Source organism: Arachis hypogaea, chromosome 6 (assembly GCF_003086295.3).
Source record: "Arachis hypogaea cultivar Tifrunner chromosome 6, arahy.Tifrunner.gnm2.J5K5, whole genome shotgun sequence".
Taxonomy (NCBI): Eukaryota; Viridiplantae; Streptophyta; class Magnoliopsida; order Fabales; family Fabaceae; genus Arachis; species Arachis hypogaea.
Window position 1 is genome coordinate 115251946 of NC_092041.1, and position 19461 is coordinate 115271406.

Sequence of the window (19461 nt, forward strand, 5' to 3'; positions counted from 1 at the left end):
CGTCCCCTACTGATGTTTTTTGTGATAATCGCAGTGCTATTCAGATCGCCCATAATGATGTATTTCATGAACGCACCAAACACATTGAGCTTGATTGTCACTTTGTTCGGCAACGTATCCTTATTGATGCTATTCGTCTCATTGCTGTTGGAACACTAGATCAGACTGCTGATATCTTCACGAAAGCTCATCACCCGACTCGTTTCCGGACTTTGTTATCCAAACTCAAGTTGGTATCGTTAGCTCCCACTTGAGTTTGAGGGGGGATGTTAGAGAATCATTAGCATCAATTAGGATCAATTAGTATCGTCTTTATTTATGTAGTATGTCTGTATATTAATTATAGGATTCTATGCCTTTATTACTCTGATTCATTTAGCAGCTATAAATACCTCTTGTATATTGTACTTTTGATGACAACTCAATAATACACTTTTCATATTATTCTCTCAGTTTCTTGTTTCTAACCATTCTAAACTTTTACAATACAATTCCACACATTGTAGTTTCAAATTAGTTATGTATATAGGCATTAATACGAATGAAGCATGTTAACCTATTAAAACTGGTGGTAGGTACATGTATCAAAGAAAACTAAAACTATATATGAAATGAATATATTATAAAAATGAAAAAAATGTATGTATTTATATATTTTTAATTATTTTTTAAAAAAATTTATTGGGATAAGTGTCCACTTTCTTTCAAACTCAAAGTAGCTTTCTTTCTAATTTGGTGGTAGATATATATCAGTAACATGCCTCCCTTAGACTAATTATTTAAATGGTTAGAAATTAATTAAAAAATTTTATATCGTAAATAATAGCTTTCTCTTTTGAACAAATTAATAGTTATGGACTGAAAAAATATTTATTTAAAAATAAAAACATATGTTAGTGGAATACATGTTCCTATATTACAATGTATTTAGATCAGTCAGGGTGTGGACAAATGCAATATTTTATTTATCCTTTTCCGGTTTTCCCATCAAAATTCAAATAGCAAAGTTGTGGTCCTAAGTAACATGTTGAACTTGGATTTGGGGACCATATATTTCATCTCAAATACAAGGGAAGGAAAGGGTCTAATAAATCTAAATAAGAAGCCAAGAATTCCATACAAAATAAGTAAGTATCGTACAATAATTATTACTATTTAATGTGGTATACCCTACAATAATTATTACTCTATTAACGTCGTCCCCTTTTTGTTTTCAGCACATCACACATATTTCTCCATCATTCTCCATCACCAGGAAATATAATTAATCCAAAAAGATGATAAGATTATCGATACTAAACTAATATTAAGGATTTTCGAACTGCATGGATGTAACGTAAATAAGATAAAGAGTCAACAACATACAACTACGTGCCGAATTCTGAACTCTTTTTCAAGCACAATCAGCAATAATATAAATTTTACATATTTAGATTTGATTTGATTATGACACCCGATAATTGTAACAAAAGAAGTTGCAATAATTGATTAGTTGCGGATAATATTGTGTATATAAAGTGATAAACTATGAGTATACTCAAAGTTCGGAAATAATTGATTATTTTTGCCTTTTTTATTTTATTTTAAACGAGGGACCATATATAGGTTTAGTTATTATAAATTTAGGAATGATGTCACTAAAATTCAATATAAAATTTTAAATTGTTCAATGATTTTTTTATCAGAATATATTTTAAAAAATTAACTGCTGCGAATAACGTCCAAAAACAAAATTTTCTCTAATAATACATATAAGTTAAATAAAAAGAAAAGATGAAGTATTTTTTAATTTTTTGGTAATTAGACAAAATCTAAGAAGAAATAGGGCCTTGTTTTTCTGTCCTAAGAAAAACAGCCTTTTTTATGTAAATTATGTTGGGCTTAGGCCCAATATAAGTTTTATAAACCTATATTTCTTTAGTTGGGCCATGTGGAAGTGGTTCTATCAAAGTAGCGATGTTGTATCAACGTGATATTATTTGACCCAAAAAATTTATATGTAAATGGTCAACAGGCAAAGTTAAATAATAAATAGTAACACGACTAAAAAAATACTAAATAGTAAGGGCGCACTTAAATTGTTTAAAGGAAAAATGCTGCCTGACCCGAAAAAAAAAAAGGCTAAAAATTCATTAATCAACTGTTCAGATCACGTCCAAAAAAAAAAAAAAAACTGTTCAGATAGAATATACATTAAACCCTAAGATACACATTAAAAATATATAAAACACAAATAAATATACACAACTGTTTTTAATTTGGAAAAAATGTTGAACAATGATGCCTTGAATTAGGATCGTGTGTAGAAAGTAATAATAAATTTTTGTAAAGAATTTGTTAGTAAATATCCCAAGAAGTAAAGAATATTATAAATAAAATATTTTTTTATACATTAAATACATGAAAAAAATTCTTTTATATTTCAAACCAATATCGTTTGGATACTTTTTAAGGTAAAAAAAATTAATATAATTAATTGCTGTGTGAAATACAGAAGAAAAACAAAAATGATCGGAGCCTTGTCTGGAGGTAAATCATAAGCAAATCCTCTTATCAATGGTATGTACTTAAATAGCAAAAATATATTATTTTTATGTAATATTAAAATTAAAAATGAGTTTCTAGCTAATAATGTTTTTAAATTATAAAATTAAACTGTCTTTTGAGTAATATAAAAAGAATTAAAATTTTATGTAAAATTAAATATATAAAATATAAAATTATAATAAAATTTAAATGATAAAATTATCGAATTTAATATAAATTTTATAAAATTAATTAACTTATTTAAAGTAAAAAAATTTTAGTAGTCAAATTAGATAATAAATCAACTAATTATAATTCAAATAATATAAATTTTTTATACTCGTCTAGAGGTAGCTGGTTTGAATAACCTAAAAAAGAGTGAATATTCCATCTGTCTCTGACAATTATTTCGAAAGGACAACGAAACTAAAAAAAAAAAAACACCAAATCTGACTCCTGATATTTTTTTGGAACTGATTAGTCTTTGTGTAAAAAAAATTATTAATTTTTTTTTGCACAAGAATCTCGTTGTCGAAATAATTATCAAGGTCGGATTGAAATTTTCTTTTGTCAAAGAGTCTCGATGTCTTTTCAAATAATTGTAAGAGGCTATTTTGATTTTTCTCTAAAAAGAAAAATCGAGATAATAGGTTCAGACGAGTGAGTATTTCACTGCGTAGGGAAGAGGAGAGTAGCGAGTGGTGGTGGTTGAGAAGAATCAAAGTGGAGTTTTGGCGGGAAAAAAATGGATTTCGGTTGCTCCGACGCAAGCATATGGAAGGAAGCGCTTTCTGCATATCCATCTCGAATCGAATCTCTTTCCCTCACAAAGAACAAACCCAACTTGCTCTCTCTCGATCAATTCTACACCAAACACCTCCCTTCTCTCCTTCAACAACGCAACCCTAACCCTTTCCTCACAACCACCGAGCTCTCTGATCTCATGCGCTGGAAGCTCACGCGCGGTAAATGGAGGTACTTACTTCATTCACTACTCTTTCATTCATTAGTGTTAATCTTGATTAGTAATTTTTCTTTTGAGTTTTCAGGCCGCGGTTGCTGGAGTTTGTTGAGGCACTTGACGACGTCGTTGTGAGGAACGTTTCTGAGAAGGCGTTTCGGAGTCTTCCTGATTTGAAGAAAGCCGTTTCTGAGATCTGCGTTTTGAAAGGAGTTGGTCCTGCTACTGCTTCTGCGGTTTTGGCTGCTTATGCTCCTCAGGTAGCACCATTCATGTCTGATGAGGTATAATTTCAATTTCAATTTCGTGTTTCATATTATCATTGTTTTTAGACAAAGTTGCCTCTCGGCGTTTGAAAATAATGGATTTGCCCCTCGCCATTAGGAAAAGGGTGATAGATTAGTTCTTGGCACATGAACATTAGTTCATGTGAAGATGATAGTCAAGATATTGATACTTATCATGTTAAGTAGTTTAATCAAACATGTCAAGCCATTTATCGATTCATTTGCCCCGAAGACATCCTCATATGAGTATCCATCTTAATGCCTTTGTCCAGAATGTGCGCACGTATGCGAAGACTAATATGTCTATTTCTTTTAGTTGTGAACATTTTATGAATGAACTAGTCCTATATTCGGTAAAGCAATGGTGAGGATGTATCACGTTCAAAATCTTGAGGGAGACGGACTACTCTGTCTTTGGTGTTTTCAGTCAAGGATGAGATTGAACTTTGAAATTTTACTATTATTAGTATTAGTATCGGTGTCAGTGTTAGTAACAATGTTGGTTTAAGTGATATATGTTTGACTCCCTTAATTAAAGCGTTGGATTTGAGCTTTGTGGACTGAAAACCTTTTGTTGGGTTAACTTCACCATGATATTGATGTTTTGGTTCAAAGAGGATTGTGGAGAATGTTAGTGTTAGTAGGATACATGGTCAAATTGGTTTTAGCTTTACTCAGCCTTTTAGAGATCTTCTGTTTAAAACATCGGTTTGGTTCTTTGATGTGTAAGATATTAATTTTAAGAGATTGAATTGATGTTTACATAGTTTTTGTTGGGCTTAACTGATGGCCATTATAAATATTGAAAAAAATCTTTTAGAAAGCTATTTGTTTTGTGGGGACATATTAGAAGGTTAATTGGATGGATATGTCTTGTATGTTTCATTATTGGCTAAAATTTATTTATTTATTTAATCTTTTCTGGTAAGTGGTAACTATGAGATTATGTGATTGACTGCAGGCTATGGAGGCAGCTCTTGGAAACTCAAAGGATTATACACTGAAGCAGTATCTAATATTTGCAGATAAATGCAGAACAAAGCAAAGGTATTATAGTATCCAAATCTAATATAAAAGGATTGATGTTTGTTGTTTAACTGAAGATTGGAATAGACTTGAATGTGAATATGCAATGCAAATTCCAATGCTTGCTAGTGAGGCCGTGATATTAGTATTAGATCATTATACATTTCATCCATTTTTGGGTTGATGATTTTTCCTCATTAATTTGAGTTATAATATTAAGAAACTTTATGTCTCTCTCTTTTGACTGTGATGAGTGAGATTATATCCTGATTAAACAAGTAGTACTCTTTGCTTCGAAATTTCAATGAAGTTCCTCCTTTGGTTTCAATTTTGGCATCAAGTTGAGAAGCAGAGTAATCATGTTGGGGGATTCGGCTCCTTTTTTGTTTTCCCTGAATATCTGGTGGAAAATTAATCTGCAGGAACTAAGTTCAGAAGGGGATACCTTCACCCCATCAGATGTAGAAAGGGCTTTGTGGAGTTACGCTATAGGGAAGTCATCAACACCCCAATTGATTGAGGATCAAAAGACCAATCCAAAAAGGAACTCTAAAAGAAAGAGGAAAAATTGACATTGCAGCCTATCAACAAATGAGATTGAAACAAGTAATTATCTGTTCTTTCTAGGATCTGCTAGCTTTACTCCCTTCTTTTGGAGGTTCTGTCCGTTGATGCTTATCGAATCGAATATCTTAATATATAAGTTGTGGCTAAGTTAATCATTCTTGTTCGTTGCTAACATTGCTTTTCTTGAAACTTCACTTATGATGGATTAGATGTAATGGTTAATTATATAATTTGGATAGCATAATGTAGTACGTGCAGTAGCTGTTGGTTCATCTGAGGATATTGTCCACAATGAAAGAGTTGCTTCTTGTACAATTTCAGAAACCATAGTGTAGGATGCATAATGAAGATAGGATCTTATTGACAATGTAAGAATCACTTCTTTTACAATTTGAAAAGCATGAAATAGGATGTACATCCAAGGTTTAAGTTCTCACTTCAGAGGATCTTGTCCATAATGTAAGCATACTTACAAAATTTAGCATTTGTAACTAGATATGTTACTGAATCATTTCATATAGCTACAGTTTTTGAAACTTTTATGTATTTTTCACTATACCCCAAAGAAAACCAACAAATGGGGAAATTTTGTTACTTTAACGTGCCTACATTGAAATTTGTATGAGGGTAAAAATGGGGATTTTTTTTTTTGTATGAATTAAAAGTTATGTATAGTTATACTTTATACACACATTCTAACTCACAAAAATTTCTCCCTTTTATCATACTTGTTTTTGTCATTACTCTTTTTGTGGTTGCAGCAAAAAAGACAAGATGTTTTCTTGTTTGATGATACTTTTGTCTGTGTTGTGTAGCACTGTGACCATCTCTAGTGACTTGTATAGCATCTTGAATAATTAAGCAGCAGCAGCATCTGAAACCTGATGTTACAACTTAACAAGAATTTTGCTGACTCATGATTTTCATGTTGAAATGTTTTTGGCTTGTTTTAACTTTAGAGACGTGTTACATGTTCTCAACTTGTTTTCATGCATTGAACTAACACACTGTCTTTATCTGTTTAGATGGTGTGTGGGATTTAGGAGTGATATTTACCTCTACACATCAATATTATACTAACAAATGTGAGACGAAAGTTTGGATAAGGATTAATAAGAGTCGTGTTTCTGAAAGTGGGAGAATTAGTTAGTCATTTTAAAAAATTAGGGATTAAATTGAACTTTTAGGGACCAAAATAACATTAGCTCAGTTAAATTTTAGATAATTGAAATAACCCAAAACGGGAAACAAAGGGGTAAATTCATCTTAAATTGTAATTGCTGGATAGCTTAGTCATAAAAGCCTTTCTGATGGACCCTTTCACCAATAGAGTACATGTTATTGGCTGCACATGTTTACTTTGTTTCTATTGCTTTTTAAAAAATAATAAATAAATAGATAATTGAAAAGGTTTTAACTTACATTGACTCATTTAATGATTGTAAGTTAGTGACATCCTTGGCTTCATTATTCTTTATCATTCTCTTGTTTGGTTTATCTAATCATCTTTGGTGCTTTTTTTTTCAACCCTCAAAAGTTAAAATCATTAAATCATTCAGATTTGTACACTTTGCCGATGCGATGAAGACTTGTTTTCACTTTTTAAGTTTTTATGATCAGTTATGTCTTATAGGAATGAGCCTATTATTTAGGTAGTGCTAATCTATTAGGCTCGTGGGTGGTTCTATTTGTGTCGTTGTGATCTGTCGTGCATGCTTAAGCAAGAAACATCATATTCTTTATGTAGATAGATATAAGATAAAATCAGTCTCAGAAAAAAACAAATAAACCATAACTAAAAATATATAAAGAACATAATCTCAAGTATAACTATAATCTCATTTGTTCACTTGGTCTTTTCTTTAAGAGTTAAATATGGTGTTTTTTTTTTATATTTTGAAATGTTATTATTCAAGCCTTGTATTAGTCAAAATTTCATAGACACGGTTAAGTAAAGTTGCATCAATCATATTTTTCACAGAATATGTATTTTATCGATATAATTATTAGATAACAACAATTTATAGTGAATATTATCTATACAAAATTTTATCAAAATCGGACATCAATAAACCTTGAATTGAAGAATTCTTGTTTATATATATTGTAAACAAATATATTGCGCTAATTCTCAAGTATATAAAAGGATAATATATATGTTATCGAAACTCGTCTCCATTAGATCACTCACATAACTTCAATCTTTCTAGTCATGCCAACATCTTACATTTTGATTTTAATGTGTGCTCGCATCAATTTAACTCAAAATAAAAGCTTTAACTTCCTTTTTGAATATTATTAAGAATTACCTTCTGTCTCCCCAAAACACCAAATTACACACTCAATTATTATCAGTAAAACAAATTTTGGTGGTTAGCTGGTACAAAATTGCATGTGTTTAAGTCTTGATTGGACCAACTCGTGGCCTGTTTTCTGCGACGGATCAAGGCCACAGAACATGGGCATTGATTTATAAGTAGACACATATTCAATATCTTTTGGTGAATATTCGGTTTTATTATACCAATTGATCAAATTATGAACGCTCCATCTTCAGCCACAGTTCAAATAAATAATAATTCACAATTTTATAATCGGAATTATTGGTTCGGAAAGTTTTGTTTAAAATTAAGGGACAGAAAAAAAAATCCCCTAAAGTTGGATCCTTGTTTTTTTCTCTTTTGCAAGTTGAAAAGTACAAAACTATGCATCAATATTCCAAAGCAATATGTTCTTTGTATTGGCATATTAACTTGTGAATGGTGAAGTTGTCACAAATTATAGAACAAGTTCTAAGAGATTTTGCTTTTGACATTTTGTGGTTGAACTGAAACCTCTTAATTTATAATGGAGAGAGGGGGCAAAAAAAAAAAAGGGAAAGTGTAAAAGGATCACTTTTTTTGGGGGGGGGGGGGGGGGGTTGTTTCTGAAGCAATGGATATAACAGAAGTTTGAAAAAACAAAGAATAAAGGAGAAAAAAAAAGGATAGTGAGGATTTCAGGTGTTCTTCATTGACATACCTATTTTTCAATATTCTTCCCCCTCCAATAATTGGGTTATCAAGGATTATAGATAATAAATCGCATCTTTAACAAAGTAATGAGAGTCCGATTATTAAAGAGAAAAAAAAATTAAGAATGAAAAGAATCTTACAATCATAGTATATTTGTGGAATTAATCATAACTAATCAGATGACTGCATAACCTCCTTCTTAATTGGGGGCTAGTTTATGTAGTAATGGCCTCCCTAGACGTTATCTAAAATGCAAATTTTAATATCTATTAATACATAAGTATATTCCTTTGACTGCATATTAATGTTAAACATTATATTAATAAAATGAATTAAAAAAAATCCCCATTTAAATATATGTTTTTTTTTCAGAGCATTTGTTGTTTTTCAAATAAAAGGTGTCGGTGACATTCTGCACAGTCTCTCGTATAGTCCAATGTTTAGCCATTATTATACAACAAAATCAGAATTAGTTTAGCTGTGATTGAATTGTTTAGGGCTGAATTGCGAATAACAAAATTGACCCACCATGATTCTTTGGCAATGCAATATGACCTTTTGAATATTAAATTATAAAGTACAAAAATAACATAAGGTAATATATATAAGAAGAACAAGACAGTGAGACACACTACGTGTCTTAACCTTCACTTTAATTATACCTAATCCCTTTCATTAGGCAATAAAAGACGCATCACACGGCATTGGGTCCTACATAGTACATAGTGAAAGTGTATTATTATTATTATTATTATTATTATTAAACAGGACAAATTAAACAAATTGTAAATTATATAAAGAAAAAAGTAATAATAATAATAATAATAATGCACATAAAAGAGAGTTCTACAATTATCCACCTTCTATTGAGTGGAGGAAAATAGAAAAATTAGAGAGTCATCATTGGAAGAGCTGTCATCCATGAAAGTTGAAAACATTACATACATGTTCGAGAGTATCACACTATTTACATCATAAATAAATATATATATATATATATATATATATATATATATATATATATATATAATAGTTTTTATAAGTGTTTATTTGACTACCTTAAATGCATATATTTTTCCCTTAATTTTTTCCTAAATTTGTTTAATCATTTTATGGGTGCTTTGACTGCTTTCTATTACTTTTTAGGGTGTTCTCTTCTACAATAATAATCATGAAATCAACACCTACTAAATACTAATTAATTTAACTCAAATACATATAATAAAAAATTGGAGTTGTAAACCTAATTTAAAGAAAAGAAATTAAACTAGAAATATAGCGAAGATTGCGCTGAAACAAGTGGGCGGTTCAACGGGCCCCGCCGGCCGCCGTGGCAGATCGGTGATCACGCCATGTCTTGTCCTACTCCTACCCAGTGATAAGGATCACACACAACATAACATTTATAAGTTTATAACCAACATCAAATAATAATCAATAAATTAATGTGCAACAAATAATAATATCCTATATAACTAACTTCATGCCCATGTGCTGATTTAATCGAGTCAAGTTCAAATTCAACTAAGAAGAATGAATTCGGTTTATGACTTAATTTATCAACAAACAAATTTATTTGTAAATTTAGTTTACCAAAAAGTTATAATTTATTTCAAATAATATAAATATAATTTATAATTTAGGAAATATTTCAAGTGTACCGGGAAGTACCGGTGCATTAATTATTTTAATTGTTGATTTCAATTAATATATATTATATATATATTTTATAATTCAGATTAACAGTTAAAATAACTGGAGCACCGGTACTCTTGATGCATTTGAAATGTTTTTTATAATTTATATATAAAAAAATTATTAATTATATATATTGACTAGTTATCAAGTGTAGTGTATTCCTTTATCAATATCATATACAAAAGGATGATTATAAAATTTTATATATAATATTAATATGTAAATATAATATTTTTTATTATAAATAATTTAATTAGATTTATTATGTTTTAGTTCATCATCTATTTAATTTACACTAAAATAAACAAAGATATTGCAATAATCTATATATGACAAAAAAAAATGCACCTTTATGTATTTAAATAATTGGGCAAAACACTAAAATGCGCTAAGGAGAGTTGAAATTTACCCAAATCAGTCAAACAAAATTTTGATACATCAATCCACCAAAGGACAAATTAATGTAGTTCGAATCAATACAATTCGAATTAGATATCAACGTAATTCGAATTGACATAATTCGAATTATTCCCAAGTAACGTGCCTAAGTAATTCGAATCAATATGCATCGACTTAAGTAAGCATAGTTCGAATTGAGTCAATTCGAATTACTAGCTTCAGCTGCATCAAGTGAGAGTTCGAATCTAGTAGATTCGAATTACTATTGGTTTCTAAGTAAAAGTAATTCGAATTGATATGATTCGAATTATATATATAGTGCGAATGAAGTTGATTCGAATTACTAAGAAGGAGAGCTCTATATATATGATGTGTACGTGAGTTGCTCTCAATAGAGGGGTTAGATGGCTAGTGAGGATAGTTTTCTAGTGTTGGTTCACCACAGAGGATCGATTAAGAGAAAAACTCGATCCGGTGTGAAGTTCACCGATAAGGATCCTCTCTGTATTATCGTGAGGCCAACGACGAGCTATGATGACCTTGTCAGCTATGTACTGCTGAAACTTGGTCTAGAGGGTCTGAAAAGGGTTAAGAAGTTTTTCTATCGCATTCCAACGACGGTGCTCTAAGATACCGTGAAGTATGATTGTTTCACGATCGGGAGTGATGATGACTTGCAGGTCATGTATCATTGTCGCCGGCAGTTTCCCGAGGTGAGGACACCAGAGCTGTTGGCAAAGTTGGTTGATGTGGTATCCAGCTCGGGGGGTTCGAACCGGAATACGCACACTTTAGCCACGGTGGCTGGTTCTAGCTCGAGACCTGCCGTTGCTTCTTCCTCCGTCCCTGCGTACAAGCCACCGACCCAGCCTGTCGCCTCCCCTTCGTTCGCTGTTGATCTCAGCGACAATGTCAGCGACGAGGTTGGTACAGGAGAACATCTTCCGACCTCAGTACATTGTGCTACACCAGCTGGTGTTGGAGACGGATTGTTTGATGATCCAGATGACGATGATGTTGAGCCGGATCTGATTGCTGACGACAGTGGCGATGATCTCGGAGCGAGTGATCCGAGAGGGGCTGCAGGTGGATCTAGTTCTGGCACACAGCAGTATCCACCCCATTTTTCATCATTGGACCTGGATGCCATGAAGCAGGACGGGCTTCCTGGGCAGGCTGCTGGATTTGGCGCTAGAGATGTGGACGGGTCTGCTGGTATGACAGAGTTCCAGGTTGGTCAGCAGTTTCAGGATAAAGATGAGGCTCTGTTGAGTGTGAAGACTTACAGCATCCGTCGAGGGGTACAGTACAAGGTAGTTGAGTCTGACTATCGCCGGTATGTGGGAAAGTGTTCTGAGTTTGGGAATGGGTGCACATGGTTGATTCGGTTGAGTCTCCGGCAGCGCAAGGGCATCTGGGAAATGAAACGGTACAACAGACCGCATACGTGTCTCGCCACCTCTATCTCCAGCGACCATAGGAGTTTGGATTATCATGTGATAGCGACATTCATTATGCCAATGGTGAGGGCTGATGCATCCGTCAACATCAAGGTGCTCCTAAATGCCACGGCCGCACACTTTGGATTCAGGCCGACGTACAGGAGGGTCTGGATGGCGAAGCAGAAGGCTGTTGCCATCATCTATGGTGACTGGGATGAGTCGTACAACGAGCTCCCTAGGTGGGTGTTAGGAGTCCAGTTGACCATGCTTGGTTCAGTAGCAGTCCTTCGGACATGCCCTGTTCGAGTTGGACGAGTCTCATGCTTATTTTCATAGGTTGTTCTGGACGTTCCCACCTTGTATCGAGGCATTCCGTCATTGCAAGCCATTGGTGAGTATTGACGGCACCCATCTATATGGTAAGTATGGGGGACCGTTGCTTGTCGCAATTGCACAGGATGGGAACTCCAACATACTCCCTGTGGCATTTGCACTAGTTGAGGGTGAGAATGCTGATTCGTGGTCCTTTTTTCTCTCTCATCTCCGTCAGCATGTTACACCGCAGCCAGGTCTTCTAGTTATTTTGGACAGGCATAACGGCATCAAGGCCGCGCTTGAGGCTCCTGATGGGGGATGGCTACCTCCGGCTGCATACCGGGCATTCTGCATTCGACACGTAGTAGCAAATTTCGCCCTCACCTTCAAGGGCAAAGACGCTTGGAGGCTTCTTGTGAATGCCGCATATGCAAAAACCGAAGTGGAGTTCGATTACTGGTTTGACATTCTGCGGTCTGAGAATCCGGCCATGTGTGACTGGGCGAACAGGATTGAGTACTCGTTGTGGACACAGTATTGTGATGAGGGGCGCAGATTCGGACACATGACGACCAATATATCTGAGTGTGTGAACTCAATCCTTAAGGGTATTAGGAACCTCCCTGTGTGCTCGCTGGTAAAATCCACATACGGCAGGTTGGCTGAACTATTTGTTCGCAAGGGGAGGGAGGCCGAGGCCCAGCTGGGTACTGGACAAAAATTCAGTCAATACCTGGTAAAGTGTATCGAGGCCAATCTGAAGACGGCTAGGTGCTTCACGGTGACTGTATATGACAGGGATAATTCGGAGTACACCGTGGCAGAGACGACTCCGACTGGTTCATTCTCACTGGGTAGCTACAGGGTCTCACTAGCATCGCAGACATGTGATTGTGGCTACTTCCAGGCACTTCATTTTCCATGTCCGCACGCATTGGCATGCTGTGCCTACTCACGTGTTACTTGGCAGCCATACGTCCACCAGGTTTATCGACTTAGTTCGGTTTTCAGTGTATATCGGATAGGATTCACACCTCCCATCCCGAAGGGTTTCTGGCCACCTTATGACGGGCCGACCGTTATACCGGACCCGAATATGAGGCGTGCGAGGGATGGTCGTCCGCGGTCCACTCAGATACGGACCAATATGGATGAGGCAGATCCGAACCGGCCCAAGAGATGTGTCCTCTGTAGGCAACCCGGACACACTCGCCGGAGTTGTCCACAGGCCGGAGGACCCAGTCATGCAGGGTGAAGTGAATAGTTATGTCTGGATTTGTGTTCTACTTTGTATTAGTTTGATCATCTGTACTTTTTTCTAGAAAAAGATGTACTTCCTTTGCTAAATAGTAAGTTTTCAGTGTTGAAAAATCTGTCTCGTAGAAGACATGTATGTTAAATGTGTTAAATATTATGGAAATAAAATACTTAAGGAAAATACACATGTTTTCACCGTGACTAGTACACAATAATGCAATGTTAAACTAACTTTTGCATGATCTGATGGACTAACAAATTAACATACAACACCGATAACGAAACGATATAACTTACAATAAAGATCAGGAAATAACATATACCACGATACACAAATCATCTAAAGAGGTGCGACCCCGTGCCACAACGGCGTGGAACTCGTGTCCTATGACCTCTCCGGAAAACGCCAAAAGATCCAAGACTGAAGTAACTGTAACGGCCCAGCTAACTTCACTACATGTCTGTTGGCCACTCGGCACATGCACCGGTACAACCATGCTAGTGCCGCCGACCCCCAGCTATAGCCACCCATCTCCTCAAGCCTAGCCACAAACGGTAACCATCTGATGTGAATACGATTGCCGGACTTGTCGGCAAACAGCTGGGTGCCCAACAACATCATGATATAGGCACGGGCAAAGCGCCTGACCATCTCCTCATCTGCCCCCTTGGGGCACTCTGCGAAAGTCTCCTGGAACTAGGTACAGTTCACTGCGAACTTTTGTATTTGGTTCGCGGGAGGTAACACACCAAGAAACTAATGGAACCACTGCCAAGCTGGCCTGCCACCCTCTATGTATATGTGGAAGTCTGTCAGGCAACCACTGACGTAATGTCCGTCCACTGGCAACCCCAACTGGTATGCGACGTCCTGAAGTGTGATGGTGCACTCGCCGAACGGCATGTGAAACGTGTGCGTCTCCGGACGCCACCGCTCTACGAATGCACTGACAAGGGTCTCGTCTAATCGGAACCATCTGTCGTTCAGTCTCGCAATATGGTATAGTCCGGCCATCTGCAAGTATGGAACGTACCTCTCATCAAGTCGCATCCCCTGCTGCCGCCGCATGCTCGATATGCAACGCCGGGGCTGCGCATTACATGGACCGCATAATTAGAACGATTTACAATACCACTAACAGATAAAATTCACGACGTAAACAAGTAACAAAAAAAATGCGATAGGAGATATATCAGTCCACTACGGAAATTGCAAACAAAACCCGCACACATAGACCGCATCTAAATTCCACATGCAAAAGCAAATTCTACTAAACCGCTATCAAAACCGCAAGCAAAACCGCGTACTCAAATCTCATCCAAAAAATTAGAAAACTAAACCACATGCAAATCCACTTACGAAAACTACGAGCAAAACCACTCATTAAACCACGGGCAAATCCACTTACAAAAACCATGGGCAAATCCACTTACATAAACCGCATGCACTACAACTAACCCAAGCCACTGACATAAACCGCCAATAAAACCGCATTTAAAACCGCTATCATAAACCACTTGAAATACCGCTTTCATAAACCACTAACATATACAAATATAATAAACCACCATCATAAACCACTAACCTCGTCGTTGATCACCCTGGCTATATGAGCGACTCCATCCAGTCGATACAGCCTTCCCGGATCGTCCCCCATTGCCTAACTTTGCCACTCCAGACTTTCTCGGGCCGGTTTTGGGTCGTTTTCTCTGGAATTTTGTGGGGTATGAGATTCGAAAACTGATTCGAATGAACTAGGTTCGAACTCCTTATATAGGGCATTCACTTGTAATTCGAATCAACTAGTCTCGAATTACCTTTTGTTTCGAAATTTGAGTAATTCGAATCAAGTCATTTCGAATTACCTTTTGTTGCGATCTGTACGTAATTCGAATCAATTCGATTCGAACTTCCTAAAACTAACGTCTGCCTACTAATTCGAATTAATATAATTCGAACCATGCATCCTTAATTCGATGCTTATTGATTCGAACTACATTCGAATAATGATTGGTAATAATTCGAAATATATCAATTCGAATTATGTGGAATTGTAATTCGAATTGTATTGATTTGAATTACATTAATTTGTCCTTTGGTGAATTGATGTATCAGAATTTCCTTTAGTTGATTTGGGTAAATTTCGACTCCCCTTGGCGCATTTTAGTGTTTTGCCCTAAATAATATAAAGATTTTAGCTCTGTGTATATATGTGTGGGTAAAATTATATATTATTATTATTATAACTAAAAAATATAAAATAATATATGTATTAATATAAATAATTATAATAAATAATATATATCTATAATTATATTATATTTAATTAAGTTAACTCATGAATCAAGCTCAATTTTAAATTTAAAGTCAAAAAATTATTTAATATGAGTTAATTTAAATTCAATTTTAACTTACACATTCATAAATTTAACTTATCAAATTGATAACAAAACAAATTGAATTAACACATATATAAGCTGAGTTAATTTATTTCTAGTCTCATTTAACACACAACCCCCTTCCCAATTAGTAAAACCTAAAAAGATTATTTTATATGTATATTTAATTATATAATATTATATTAATAAAAATAATTATTTTTTATATTAATTATGTAAATAATTATCTAAAAAAATAAATATAATATTATAATGGTATATAATATTTTAGATATTATTAAGTTTTCTTTATCAAAATTAATTTGAGTAAAAAATTAGAACATACTTGCATCAATACACGTGGAAAGAATATTAGATATTGTTGGGTTTTTTTTTTCTTTTATTTAAAATTATGAGTATTTATTTAAGCTATAAAAAGCCTATGTAGTTATCAAATATCAAGTACCACCACACGTGTTATTGGTGCATTATTAATTTATTATTATTATCATTGTATTTTTTTGTGACGCCAACTGGCAAATTAGTGGCAACAAAATCTCCATTTTGCCCTTTGAAGAATCCAAATGGCAAATGTAATCGTTTTTCTCTGGAATCCCGTTTTAGAATTTATTGAAACGGAGAGTGACGAGGTCCTATTTGTGTTTGAATTTGATTCGATCACCATCTTCATCTAAATTTTAAAGTGGCAAAGTGGGACCCAACAAAAACAATAACATCAAACAAACAAATACCATGATCTATCTATCAATTGGAATTATTAAGGAAAAAACTTGAGGCACCTTTGACTTTGAGTTTCTTAATCATTAATCATAAATTTTAAACGAGAAAATGACATTTTCGTTTTCCTTCTTAGAAATACTACCATATTTTTTCATACATGAGCAAATTAAAGCCCCAAAAAAAAAAAAAAAATTCCATTCTCTTTTTCTACGAAATGTTAAAATGGCATTCTTTTTTTCTTTATTTATAAAATATACATTTTTTTTTTATAACTTTTAAAAAACCTCTTCTTTAATTCATTTTAATTTATTTGTGTTAACTAATTTTAACTTTATCTATTTTAAATACAAAAATATCCTTTAATAAAAATTTTATTTTTTGTCATTAATTTTACTTACCAACATACCCTTTAATAAATTATTTTTTTATTGATTAAATTATATTTTTATCAAAATATTAAAAAAAAACATAATAATTAAAAGATTAATGTATAACCATTTCAAACAAATACTAATTACTCATCATTTTGTATTTTAATGAATGAATAGTTAACATACATAAACAAATACAAATATTTTTTCTTATTATGACTCACAATCTCATATAATGTTAATATATAAAATCTCCTTAATAATTTTTTAGCATAAATTGTCTTTTCAATAAATAGTTACATAATTAAATAGTACATACCAAACTAAAATTTAAACCGTTTTAGGAAACTTATCCACACTTGTCATCCAATGTTGTTTTCTTATTCTTATTTTGTTTTCACATTGTATTGCCAGAATTACCCTCGTGCAAATTCCGTTACTCTTCTTGATACGAGGCTAATTCTGAACTTTTGCAACTATCATTTTCACTCCATCTGTAACGGGACTATGAAAATGAATCACGTCATTTTAGTATTAAATTGACCTATATGAGAAGTCCTTTTTCAATAAATAAATAATAACGAGAATTTTATTATCAGTAACGTTTAAATATTTTTTCCTTATATTTTTTTTTTCCAAATTTAAAAATTATCTCTATTTTAATCCTTGTTAATAAGATATCCTGTTAAATATTGACGTAGTAGGTGGTTAAGTGCTAAAGTGACAAATTGAAATATTAACGTGTTAATTGAATAAATTATCAATGAAAGATCAAATTTAAAAAAAAAAAAGAATATTTCATAAGGATCTTAATTAAGACAAAAATTTATATTTTTATGAAAGACAAACATTTTATTTGGATGTAAAATGAAAAATGGGAGAAAAGAAAATGGAAGGAAAAAAATGAGAGAAAAGAAAATAAAAGAAAAAGTTGATTTTTTTTATATTGTTTTGATAAAAAGAAAATAAATGAAAAGAAAAAAAAGAGAGAAAATTATAATAACTAAATAAAATTACATTAATATCCTTATCTATATTATATATAAATTATAATATATTAATATATTTAAATTAATTTTTTAATAAAATAAATGATCCTAATTGTATTTCAAAATTTTAATGTATTGTCGTTGTTAACAATAATATTTTTTTAAATTTATCCTTTTTTATTTTTTATTAAATGTTATAAATTTTGCTTTCAGTTTTAATAATGGACATATTAGTAATTTTATGAGTTAAACCCCAAAGTGGTCCATGAGATTCACAATTTGCACCAATTTAGTCTCTGATTTACTAATTGTACCATTTATGTTCCCGACTTTGTTAAAATTGTACCAGGGTCGTCCCTTCCCACATCTCCGACCAAATTGACTGCCGCCGGCAGTGACATGGCGCTGAGATCCCACGCTGGGTGCCACGCTGGATCACTTTTGGTGCTAAAAATATGGATGGATGGAACGGCGTCGTTTGATATACGTTTAGAAACAAAACCCAAATAACCCATGATCACTTCATCTTCCTCTTCGTCTTCTGAAAACCAAAACAACGCACCATGAAATCCTGAGTTCTGGGCACTGTATAGGGCTTGAAGGTTGAAAACGTTTTGTTCCGTGGAGTTCACTATGATCGTTGTTGCTGACGGAAGGAGAAGGAGTTCATAGGGAGCACACGAAGGTACGTCTGAACTCGCAAAAAATAATGCTTTTCAACAAAAAAAATATGCATCAATGTCTGTGTTTGTTGAAAATTTGATTTTGGTTGATGAAAGTTTAAAGTTTTTCATTATCTGTTAGGGTTTTTATGGGTAGTGAAAAAATTTTTCCATGCTCTATTTTTAATGTAATTTTAGTTGGGTTAGTTGATGGGTGTTTCTAGTGTTTTGTATGTGATTGAATGTCAATTTTTATTTTTGCATGTGTGAATCTGATTGTTTGATTTCTGAATTTGGTTTTTTGCATAATGCAGATGGAGACTTTGATGGATATCATGTAGGGGTGTAAGTTACCGAACCAAACCGAAATTTATCGCAAAACCGAACCGAAATTTACAACAACCGAATAAAAACCGAAAAAAATCGGTTTTTTTGGTTTTTTTCCGGTGTAAACCGATCGGTTCGGTTCGGTTTTTGGTTGGCTCGGCAAAAACCGAACCGAACCGAACCGAACCGCATAAGTGGTTTAGTAATACATTGAATGGAAATTTTAGACTTAATAAATGTGTTTGTTTTATGTTTAGTTGTTGGAATGAGTTGAAATTGTGTTGAATTTGAATGTAATATAATATTATTTCAATTTATTGATTGTTTTGAACATCATTTTACTAAAATTAATTTTTTATTAGTTAGAATTTAAAAACCGAAAAAACCGACCGAACCAAACCGCTTTTGGTTCGGTTCGGTTCGGTTCGGTTGTTGCGCAGATAGCAAACCGATTGGTTGGTATTATGTAAAAACCGAACCGATAACACCCCTAATATCAT

The 19461-nt window shown here is 33.5% G+C and overlaps 2 protein-coding genes across 2 annotated transcripts; one reads left to right on the forward strand and one right to left on the reverse strand.

Moving 5' to 3' along the window:
- The first annotated feature begins 3095 nt into the window (after positions 1 to 3095).
- LOC112756005 (uncharacterized) lies at positions 3096 to 5803 on the forward strand. The gene is made up of 4 exons (XM_025804389.2): positions 3096 to 3501; positions 3576 to 3771; positions 4736 to 4821; positions 5223 to 5803. The coding sequence occupies exons 1-4, from the start codon at positions 3272 to 3274 to the stop codon at positions 5227 to 5229; spliced, it is 519 nt and encodes a 172-aa protein (XP_025660174.1). The 5' UTR covers positions 3096 to 3271; the 3' UTR covers positions 5230 to 5803.
- Positions 5804 to 13877: 8074 nt separating this feature from the next.
- On the reverse strand, positions 13878 to 15150 carry LOC140173784 (serine/threonine-protein phosphatase 7 long form homolog). Its single transcript, XM_072198371.1, has 3 exons — positions 15079 to 15150; positions 14322 to 14582; positions 13878 to 14093 (listed from the first exon to the last, which is right to left on the reverse strand). Exons 1-3 carry the CDS (start codon positions 15148 to 15150, stop codon positions 13878 to 13880), a joined length of 549 nt encoding a protein of 182 aa, XP_072054472.1.
- Positions 15151 to 19461: the final 4311 nt, after the last annotated feature.